Source organism: Setaria viridis, chromosome 7 (genome assembly GCF_005286985.2).
Source record: "Setaria viridis chromosome 7, Setaria_viridis_v4.0, whole genome shotgun sequence".
Lineage (NCBI taxonomy): Eukaryota > Viridiplantae > Streptophyta > Magnoliopsida > Poales > Poaceae > Setaria > Setaria viridis.
In genome coordinates, this window is record NC_048269.2 from 26723004 (window position 1) to 26734523 (window position 11520).

Sequence of the window (11520 nt, forward strand, 5' to 3'; positions counted from 1 at the left end):
AAAAAAAAATGTTTTGCCACTCGGAAATTCCCTCAACAAAGTGCATAGCACAAGTGGCAGGTGGGCTACACATCTAAGGGCCGACCCAGAGCAATAAAGGAGGCCCATAGTCCTTTTGGTTGCGTTTTGTGTTCTAGCCCTATTCCGCACACGTGATCTTTTTGGATAACGAAAAGAACCTATATAACTTTTATATTCTTTTTACATGGTTTTTGGTATTTTAAGATTTGTGCTATAGTAAATGGATGCCTAAGATAAAGGGGGAGCAATTCAACCATAAATTAATACCTTATTTCCGAGTCAACCAAATAATATCTCTCCTGAAACATTGAAGTAGCCTCTTCGAAATGTTGAATTAGGTTCACGAATTATTGAATCAGTTGTAAGATATGGGACTTAACTAGCTTGCCCCATCCATGCGTGAATAAAAACACTACGTAAGGTTATAGACATGATTAATGATGAATTTTCAATGTCGTCGTTAAGCAGATAAAATAAAAACAGATTTGGAAAAGAAAAGGGCAGATTGTGACAGCCCAACTCTGTCTGCTAAGGCCTAAAAACCAGCCGCAAGGTAAATGACGGGCCGGCCACACACACAGAGACTTTCAAGAACAAGGGCCCATCCGATGGGGAATAAGGGCCCACACTTACCCCTGTTCCAGCGCATCCGATGGGGGAAATGGGCCGCACGTTCCTTTGGTCTTTCCGCGCCGCTGCATCGTCCCGCTTCCTTGATCCTCCTCCATCCCACCGGGGCCCCGGGGGGCAGGAACGCTCCTTTCTGCTTTCTGGGGGCAAACAACCAGATACGCAACTCGGTGAATCCTTAGTTTCTTACCGTAATAAAAATTGGAATTACCGGGGCTCTTATTCATAAAAAATGATATCTTTTTTCCATTTTCAATCCTTACCATAATAAAAATTGGATTTTCTAATTTCCTTCTGCCACCGCTGCTAACTCTATATGGAAAAATTCTGGCAGACCGGCCACTTTTCAGTTTCCAGCAACCGCACCGCAGTCCTGGCTGCGCCCGGCCGGAAACGAAGTGTCCGAGGGTCGGCCCGGGCCCACATGCACGTCAGGCGAGTCCCGTCCACGTGGCACACACCTCTCCCGCCAGGCGCCCGCTCCTCTCCGTTCTACTCCAAACCCCCCTTCCCCGACGCCCGATCCGCTCCCCGCCTTCCTCCCCCGGTCAGCCGCCAGGCGCCAGCGTCGCCGCCACGGCAGACGCCCGTGCCCCTCCCCCCCCCGCGCATCTCGGAGAAAAGGTGAGCAGCCCCTCGCGCGCTCCTCCTCCTGGTTCGGTTGGTTGTCTCGTCGCCTCTTCGGTCCCCACGCCGCCGCGTTTTTTTGCGTCCCGGATGTGGTGTCGCTTGGCAGGGATTCTAGGGTTTGGTTGCGGTTTTTTAGGGGTGCCGCGGCGATTCGATTACCATTGTTTGTCCCCTGATTCGATCTGGAATTTGCAGGTTTCGGGACGCGGCACGATGGTGGGGGTCGGCGTGGAGTCACCGGCGCCGCCCGCGGCCCGCAGGTTGAGGCCTGGGAGGGTCTCCGCCAAGCGGTCCTGGCCGCCTGGGTGCCGCCGGCCCCCGCCCGCGACCCCTCCCGCGCAGCCCCTCGCCGCCGCGGCAGGCGATGGGGAGAAGGGAGCGGATGGCGGCGCCGGCGTTCTCGGCGGCAGAGCAGGCGACTCGATCGCCCCCGCCACCGTTTCGGCTCCGGCTCAGAACGGCTCCTTGCTTCAGCAGCAGGGCTTGGATAAGGGGGATGAGGCGATCGCCCCGGCCGCAGTTTCACCTGTGGCCCAGAACGACGCCCTGCCTCGGTAGCAGGGGGCGGATAAGGTGGAGGAGGCGGCCGCCCCTGCTGCAGTTTCACCTGTGGCTCAAAACGGCGACCTGCCTCAGCAGCAGGGGTTGCATAAGGTGGAGGATGCCGCAGCTTTAGCTGCAGCGCGTCATGGAGTTCCTCCTCAGCAGGGGCAAAATAAGGTGGAGGAGCTGGTTACTCCTCCTGCTGTTTCGCCTGCTGAGTGCAACGGTTCCGTCTCGCATGCCCTGCCTCAGTTGGTTCCTGAGAGGGCAAGGGAGGATGAAGACAAGTGGGAGGATGGAGAGGGGCAATTGCTGAGCGATGCAGGTGTGCTGCTGCTGGATGGTCGGGAGGGGAGCAAGGTGGCAGAGGTGGCGGCAGCATCGGTGAAAGTACTGGAGAGTTGTGGCATTGTTGGTGCTGCTAGTTTTTTGCAGAATGGCTGTGAGGTGGCTGGAGAGTTGGCAGTCAAGGAGCAGGGAGGTGGTGGCAGCGGCGATGTGGGGAGGGAGGAGGTTGCTGCTGGTGGGGATGCCATGGAGACGGGAAACAGGACAGGTGGTGGTGGTTTAGAGAGGAAGGAAAATGGAGTTGCAGGAAGTAGAACAAAGAGATGGATGATGTCCGCTTTGAATCCGCCGCCCAAGAAGAGGGCGGTCTCAGCTGTACGCAAATTTCCACCTGGCTGTGGGAGGACTGCTGTTGCCACCGAAGACGGTGAAGTTTTGGATGTCTCACCTGTACGGGCATTTCCTCCTGGCTGTGGGAGGGCTGCTGTTACCGCCACAGACAGTGGAGTTTTGGAGGTCTCACCCATACGCACATTTACTCCTGACTGCGGGAGGTCTGCTGTTGCTTCCACAGACAATGGACATGGAGAGGGGTTGCCGTTACAAGCAACACCTGTCAAAAGTGGTGATGCCGTGGTGGCAATTCCAGTTTTAGGCAGGCCTGCGTCTTCGACAGAGGCCTCTAATGAGAAATTGGAAGGCAAGAAAATTGTGGATGAAGAAAATAGCTGGGCTTGTAATAGGGTCCAAATTCTAGATGATTTTGTAGGTACTGAACAAGATGGTGGCCTGCAGCAAAATGTTGTTGCAAAACCTACATTGGGGAAAAGTTTCAGTGAGAAGGTGAAGAGGATACACTCACCACGTGAAGGGAAGCATGTAGCACGAGCAGTGGTGGATGCTAAAATGAAAAATAAACTTGCAGGAAGCATTGATTCAAAGACAAAAGGAAACAGGTTGGAGAGTGACGAGATGAATACGGCATTGCTTTATAATGCAAAGGCATATGTAGCAGGGAAGATGCAATTGCAACGTAAGACTTTGAGCACTAAAAAAGAAGTGGTGTGCTCAAATGTGAACATGAAGCAAAATAAGTCTGCTCGTAAGCTGAAGGGTGATGGCATAGGCAAGGATAATTTGCATGGGTCCGCTAGGGAGTCCAAGTTTGGAAAACAGGTTGTAACTAATAAAATTGAACAAAGTGATGGTATGAACCTTGTGCCTGAACAAATAATTGTTCAAGCATTGATGGCTCCCGACAAATGCCCTTGGTCACGAGGAAGAAAGTCTATTGCTAGTGCTTCCAAGTCTGTTCCTCCTAAGAACAAGCTTAAGGGAAAAGATGCTACTCCAATAAAATTATTGACGGGAAAAGTGGCCTCCCGTGAATCGATCCATGATGAGACAATGGAGGACAATGACAATTCTAACATGGAAGGTGATGACTCCAAGGCACTAGTGGTGTATGAAGAAAAGCGTGAAACATGCGTCACGGTTCCTCCATCTGTTCCTTCTAGGTCACAACACACACAACCTGGGGACCATGATGTAGATGCTCGAAGCAAAGTTAGGAAGTTGCTCCAATTGTTCCAGGCGATATGTCGAAAGCTTATGCAAGTTGAGGAACAAGGTATTCGCAATGTTGGAAGGGTTGACTTTGAAGCAAGCAAGGTTTTGAAGAATGACCCTATCTATAAAAAGCTTGGGCCCATTGTGGGAAATATTCCTGGTGTTGAAATTGGCGATGAATTTCATTTTAGAGTTGAGTTGTCAATAGTTGGTCTCCATCGCCCAAATCAAGCAGGTATTAACACTGCTAAGGTGAATGGTGTTCCTGTTGCTATAAGTATTGTTGCCTCTGGAGGCTATCCTAACGAGCTATCAAGCTCGGATGAACTAATATACACTGGCTCCGGAGGAAAGGCTGGTGGCAATAAAGAAGCAGACGATCAAAAGCTTGAGCGGGGTAATCTCGCTTTGAAGAATTGCATAGAAGCCAAGACCCCAGTTCGAGTGATTCATGGTTTCAAAGGTCAAAGTAAAGTTGGTCAATCTAGAGGCAAGCAAACATCGACTTTTGTTTATGATGGGTTGTATGAGGTGGTGGAATGTTGGAAAGAAGGCCCAAAAGGCGAGATGGTCTTCAAGTACAAGTTACGGAGGATCGCAGGACAAGCAGAATTAGCCCTACACGCAGTCAAGGTGACGAGGAAGTCCAAAGTTCGTGAAGGTCTCTGTTTGTCTGATATATCTCAGGGATTTGAGAGGATACCCATATGTGTCATCAACACAATTGATGACATGAGGCCAGCACCATTTAGATACATCACCCAGGTCATATATCCACCTTGGTATGAAGAAGAACCTCCAGCAGGCTGTGACTGCACAAACGGCTGCTCGGACTCTATTAGATGTGGATGTGTAGTGAAGAATGGAGGGGAAATACCGTTCAATTTCAATGGTGCGATCGTCGAGGCCAGGCCCCTCATACATGAGTGTGGTCCATCATGCAGGTAGGGCTGTGCAAAAACTTAACTATTCTAAATAACCATCGACCTGATAAAATGATTTTTGCTGTTATTTTATTCTGTTGAGTTTTTGAAGTTACCATATTTAAATTTGAAACCAGGATAAATTGTCCTTTGCCATTCAAACTTCTATGTGATGTCTGGCTTATTGAGATTGACCCACAAGATTTTGACAATAAGCAAACATATTGATGCAACCAAAAAATTAGCTTAAAACTGAGTTGATAATCAAGCTTTATATGCAAGTTCGCTAACCAATTTTTAACCACTACTTGTAGATGCCCGCCAACATGCCACAACAGGGTGAGTCAGCATGGTATCAAAATTCCACTAGAAATATTCAAGACAGGTCAGACAGGTTGGGGTGTAAGATCCCTCAGTTCTATATCTTCAGGCAGTTTCATATGCGAGTATAATGGTAAGCTCTTGGAAGATGAAGAAGCTGAAAAGAGACAGAATGACGAGTATCTATTTGATATTGGTGATAACTACCATGATGAAGAACTTTGGAAGGGGCTAAAGTCAGTGGTTGGTGTGCAATCTTCTACCTCGTCCTCCAAGACAATGGAAGGCTTCACAATAGATGCAGCTGAGTGTGGCAATGTGGGAAGATTCATCAACCATAGTTGTTCACCAAACCTCTATGCCCAAAATGTTCTCTGGGACCATGATGACATGAGGATGCCACATGTTATGTTTTTTGCTCTTGAGAATATCCCGCCACTACAAGAGCTGACCTACCATTATAATTATAAGGTAGGCCAGGTCTATGACAAGAATGGCGAGGAGAAGGTTAAACATTGCTACTGTGGCGCCTCTGATTGCTGTGGCAGGCTCCACTAGGACATTGCTTACTTCTGTTAGCTTTGTGGTGAACTCTTCTGCCATGCATTTCTGTACCCTCATATTCTTCACTTCTTGTACATGTCTGCATTTAATGTTTACAGTTATTATGCAATAGATAAAAATGTCACCAGATTTTGTAGAAAACATTCTGGTCCGTTATACTGTGTTTCAAACTTTTAATGAAGTCTGCATAGAGCTCCTTTTTTTTTCTTTTGGGCAGAATAAAGCATGCCATTGTCGGTTGAAATGTTCAATAGCATGAATCTGCAAGGTAGAAATGTCCGATTGTGGCTCAGGGATGCGGCATTGAGGATGAAGGAGAGGATCAAGGTTAGGCCAGGAGGGGTCACTCAGGTGGATGAAGTGGTGAAGTTAGACATTTGAAGACTCTCCGAGCCTAAGAAGTCATAATTTACCAGTACCAAATTTTATGGTTCACAAATGCTAATCAGTTTTCATGGAATCGAAAAAATTGCAGATCTGTTGTTATTAGCATTTCTGATATTGCTTCAATGAAAACTGATTAGCAGATTAGGTTAAGTCTGCAGTTTTTTAGATTCAATGAAAACTGATTAGCATTTGCGATCTTGCTTTGTCAATCAGGACACTGCGCTCGTCCACCTGCCTGCACTGAATGTGAAGTGCTTACTCTACAAAGGACGTTGAATCCCAGCAGATATCCTAATGCACACAGGTATAGCAGCAGCGGTCTGCAGCCCCTGGCACCCAGCTCAATATACAACAATGGTGGCCGGCGCAAAGTTGCAGCCTGGCAAGTGCCAAGCAGCGTGCTTGTTTGTGTGAGGCTAAAGGTGTCTTCCTTTGACGATTTGCAAGTGGAGAAAGAAAGACAGACCGGATGGCAAAGAGGAGAGGTTGCTTTTTTCTAATGATTTTGATTTCACCATTTCTATGATTTGAGACACCGTTCATGTGGCAAATCTTCTACGACACCACATCGTGTCGAATCATTTTATTGCTTCGGTTTTGTGGGTGTTTATTACAACATTTTGTAGTCATAATTCGTCATAGGTGGATTTTAGTTCTGGATCCACCACTGGTTTGCAACTGCTGCCCAAGCGTCTATCCTTGTAAAAAGATGCTGGCGAGTGTAAATCACCAGTCTTCCTTAATTCTTCCTTTCCTCTCCTGTAAACCATTGTCAGTAATGTATGAATATGTTCTTTAGATTCTGCATTGTTTGCCGCGCATGCATTCCTTAATCTGATCATAGTTTTATCTTTGAGATGAATAACTTGATCCGTAAGCATAGTACCACTAACAGGTATGCCTCGCCTACCCCCGACCTCCCCGCCGCCGCCACCACCGCCGCCCCACCTTCCGCCGGCGCGGCAGCCTCGGCTTGCATCGCCCACGCTCCTCCGCCGCTACACGCGCCTCGCACCACTGAGGCGGCATCGATCCCCCACCGCCCGACCTGAGTCACCATCGACTTCCCCACCACCGCCACCCAGATCCGGCAGACCTACTGTAGATCCGGTGAGCTTCGTTCCTGATTCGCAGGGCTCCACTCGTCAGGGACATGGCTCCCCTCGTTCTTACGCCGAAGCGGTCCGTGGCCGACGCCCCAACAGCGCGTATCTGCACCCCCACCAATCGAGCTGCGCTTCCATTACTGCAGAGAGGAATAACTCCTTCCAACCCCGCGCCGCCCTCCGTGCCCCTGCCTCGGGCAGGGCGTGGCCTCAACCCCGTCGCGTCGAAGCCTCGCCGGAGCACAGCTGGCACACGGTACGAGAGAAGTACTGGTGGAGGAAAAAGGAGCAATCGCGGCCACGCCCGGCGCCACCTCGACATGACAGGCTTTCAAGGAGCTCCAACAGCCAGCGCACCAACTCTGCTTCCACGGCCCTCGCTGCATTCAAGCGGAAGACTGCTGGCCGGTGCTTTGTGTGCCTGGCGAAAGATCACAGGGCCAACGCCTGCAGGACCCAATCCGATGTTTTTCCTGCCTCCGGTCTGGGCACAAGGCTGCAAGGTGCCGAGAGCGACGCCCCCTTCGCAGCTCCACCCACCAACATTGCAGCAATAAGCACCACGTACCTTCTTCCGGGCGGCCTGCTGACGGCCGCGCCAACCAGCCGGCGGCGCCTTCATCAGCACGCGCGTCTGCTCGGCCATAGGCGCCTTCGCCTCCGGCTGGGCGCACGCGGCACCAACAGCCGCCACCCCTCCCACCGAGGCGCACGACGGCTTCCCGAATGGCGCGCGTCGGCGACCCCTGTACCCGCCCTGATGAGGACAGCTACCTGGTGCCCACCTCCTTCGACCTTGAGCAGGAGCTTAAGGAATGGGAGGGCACGGCGCTCGTGGTGAAGGCCATGAGTGCGCCCCCATCCACCGGCGCCAGGGAAATCGAAGCAGTCGTCCTTGACGAGCTCTGCTTGCAACGGGGGGCGGTCAGGGTCTCCCGGCACCAGCCGGAACCGTTCCTCATCAAGTTCGAAGACAAGCGCCACGCTAGGGAAGCGGCCGACATGAGCTGCCTCAAGCACCACGGCATCGTCATCAACGTCCGGCCATGGCGCAGCCTTCAAGCAGCCCTGGGAGCAGCTCTGTTCTATTGGGTGCGACTCTGTCTCGAAGGGGTGCCGATTCATGCATGGAATCCTGAAATCATTGAGCGGATGATTGGTGCGACCTGCTCCCTTGAGTGCATCGACACCAACCTGCTGCACCCCGACGACACACGCACAGTTGATCTTTGGGCATGGACGGCCAACCCCTGCAGGATCCCCAAGCGTCTCTGGCTGGTGTTCACAACCAGAGCCAAGAACTCCCAGGTAGACATCCTCCAGACACCGCCAGAGCGTTGGCAGAGGGGGCTTAAGTACTGCGTCCTTATCCATCTTAAGTGGATCTATGACTACACGGCGACGTCCGCAGACCCTTACGGGCTTCTGGGGACCGGCGTCCAGGTGGCTGTTCCAGAGCCGGAGCGGCGACGCTTGGACTGGCACCATGGGGCGGTGGACGGGGCGGAGGCACCGGTCCCAGCATACCCACCCTTCAACGTTCCGCCGCCGTACCATGAACGACGGAGGGACCGGGCACCTGCAAAGGTGCCACCGCGTCAGGACAAGGAGGAGGCGCGTGGAGATCATGCACGTGGACGCAACAGTACCGGCGGCCGACGTGGGAAGCAAGCGTACAACAACGACCACCCCACGTTCGACGGAGGGGGGCACCGGCGCCACGACGAAGATGGTGACGATGCTGACCGTCGCCGAGAGGGGCAGCGCCGAGGCCACCTCTTTGGCGCCCGCTCTGTGGAGCACGAGCCGGTCTACAGAGAGTGCGACCTCTCCCCTCGACGACGTACCGGTGGCTACCAGGGAGGTCGATGCCGCGACACCCCACGGGAGGAGGAGCCTAGTGCTCAGGGCCATTCATCCTGTCCAGTCAATGAGCGACCCACTGCAGAGGTACTCAAGTTCAAACTTCTCTTCCTGTTAAACGCTACAACACCTATTTCTACAGGGGAGGTGCTTGCCACGTCCACTGACAGCCTCCTGGCCAAGACCCTCCAGCTATCTGAACGTCTTCATGGCGGCCGGAATGGAGCCTGGTCCGAGGGGGATGATGTTTGTGAGGACCCTGGCCGGCAAGAGGGGGCTGCCCCACACTGGTCCCCCTGCTAACGGTCTTCAACCGCCTCAAACACGATCTCCGGGTGCCGGCGGTGGCACCTGAACCAGTCTCCATCGACATGGTCGATGAGGCGCTACAACGGATGCAGCTCCAGGTTCTTGATGGTATGGCCGAACAGGCTCCAGGCAACACGCTCGACCGGTTGAACGGGCGGCAGTTGGGGAGCGATTGCAATGCTACCCCGACGGGTGACACGGCGGACGGCGTCGGCACACAGCTGGCTGTGGGCGACGCCCCACAGTCACCCACTGGGGTCCAGTCGTTCTTCTCCGCGCCCTCACCGCCAGTGCTCCAGCCTGCGCATGTGCCGGCCAGAGCGCCCTGGCCGCGACGTGTATACGACATGACGAAGGTACGCCGTAGCGCCCGGCTGGCCAAGAAGCCAGCAATTCCTGCTGAGAAAAGAGCCCAGATCAACCTCTGCCGCAAGTTGGGTCTCCCTGGGGTGGACATCGAGCCAGTCGAGCAAGTGCTCGCTGAGTACGTCGCCATGTACAATGGGCTGTTGCCGCACCAAGTGTTGGCTGGCCTCACAGCTCTGTTCGGACTCGACGACGACTTTCTGGCTGGCCTGGATGATACGCTGCTGCAGATGGTGGGGCAGGGAGTAGACGACCTCCATGCGGAGGTGCTGCAAGCGGCTGATGATTGATGCATCGGTGGTCGTCGGTGAATGTGTTTCTCTTCTTGAATGAATTGCTATTATGTATCTGCGTTGCTGACTCTGCTCTGGCGAGTATCAGACTCGGTCGACGCCTGTGTATGGTCGACCACGGAGCATCAGCAAACTTCTATGTGTACTGCTTTAATTCATGTACCTGCTATTGGAACTACTTTTGTCTGTCAACGTTGCTGTGCTTTCTTCAAAATGGATGATCAGCAAGCTGCTACTTGTGAATTCTGCCTCACACACTGCTACTGCACATCCTGCATGATTGTTACTACTACATGTTTGTCCCTGCGTTGTTTGATATCTCGCCATGACAACACATAGCTTTAACACCATCTGCTGGAACGTTAGGGGTCTAAATGCCGTGGCCCGTTGCATAACTACTAACGAGCTACTGTCGTCTAGTCCTTGTCATATGGCATGTCTTCAGGAAACGAAGTTACGCAATGTCGATGCGCATCTAGCAGCCTTTCTGGGAGGTTATCGGTTAGATAGCTATGCTTTCAAACCAGCAGAGGGAACGAGGGGTGGGATTCTTATACTCTGGAACAGCAGTCTAGTTGGCCTCACAAACATTAGTTACAGACGATTCTCGATGACGGCCACAGTCACACTAAATGACTCAGGCCAATCGTTCCTTCTCACAGCCGTCTACGGTCCAGCGCGTGACAACCTAAAGCTAGCTTTTCTAAGGGAGTTGAGGAGATGCAAGCCAGACAACGGGGAACAATGGCTCCTGCTCGGGGATTTTAATTTGATTTATAAAGCACGAGATAAAAATAATAGAAACCTCAACACTACTTGTATGAGATAATTTAGGTCAGCTTTAAATTTTTGCGGGCTAAAGGAGATACATCTACAAAATCGGAAATACACATGGAGTAACGAGAGACGACGGCCGACACTGTGCAGGCTCGACAGAGTCTTCTGTAATGAAGGATGGGACCTCGCTTTTGACCAACATGCCCTGCAAGCACTATCTACCTCCGTTTCTGACCACTGCCCATTGTTGCTCTCCAACATGTCAGGACCGCGAACACCTCGGCCGTTCAAATTCGAAAATTTCTGGACAAAAATACCCGGCTTCGCCGAAGAGGTGAAAAAGGCGTGGCAGGGACCAACACCATATGCGCAGCCAGTAAGGATCCTATACCACAAGATGGCCACGACGGCACAACACCTGAGAGCTTGGAGCCGGTCGATCATTTCAGAAAACCGACTTAAACTACATATGGCGCTGGATGTAATTAAACAACTTGACATCGCTCAGGAGAGCCGGGCTTTAACGGCGGCTGAATTTCACCTACGCAAAGGACTAAAACGCAGAGTGCTAGGCTATGCGGTTATTGAGAGAACGCGGAAGAGACAAACATCCAGAATCATTAATTTAAGAGAAGGAGATGCCAACACGAAATTCTTTCACCTAAAGGCTAATGGACGTCGTCGACGGAATTACATTGCCCGTCTCAAGGATGGTGCGGGTTGGGTTACATCACATGACGATAAAGCAAGGGTGGCCCAAGCCCACTTTTCAGCTATCATGGGAGAACCAGGGCCTCGGAGACTAGATTTCAATTGGGCTTCCATCAACCTCCAACGATTTGACCTTTCGCACTTGGACGCACCGTTTAATGAGGATGAGGTGCTCGCAGCCATCAAGCACTCTCCCGTGGATAAAGCGCCAGGGCCTGA

The 11520-nt window shown here is 52.0% G+C and overlaps 1 protein-coding gene across 1 annotated transcript; it reads left to right on the forward strand.

Annotated features, from left to right (window-relative positions):
* Window positions 1-1494: 1494 nt before the first annotated feature.
* LOC117864810 (uncharacterized) lies at window positions 1495-5546 on the forward strand. Its single transcript, XM_034748902.2, has 4 exons — window positions 1495-1800; window positions 1843-2539; window positions 2612-4625; window positions 4919-5546. Exons 1-4 carry the CDS (start codon window positions 1495-1497, stop codon window positions 5481-5483), a joined length of 3582 nt encoding a protein of 1193 aa, XP_034604793.1. The 3' UTR covers window positions 5484-5546.
* The last annotated feature ends 5974 nt before the right edge of the window (window positions 5547-11520 follow it).

Excerpts from the sequence above, each read along its gene's own strand:
- LOC117864810 (XM_034748902.2), top strand. The coding sequence starts at position 1,495 with ATGGTGGGGGTCGGCGTGGAGTCACCGGCGCCGCCCGCGGCCCGCAGG. Across the intron at positions 2,540-2,611 it reads TGCTGTTGCCACCGAAGACG|ACAGTGGAGTTTTGGAGGTC; the intron begins GTGAAGTTTTGG and ends TTACCGCCACAG. Across the intron at positions 4,626-4,918 it reads GAGTGTGGTCCATCATGCAG|ATGCCCGCCAACATGCCACA; the intron begins GTAGGGCTGTGC and ends CACTACTTGTAG.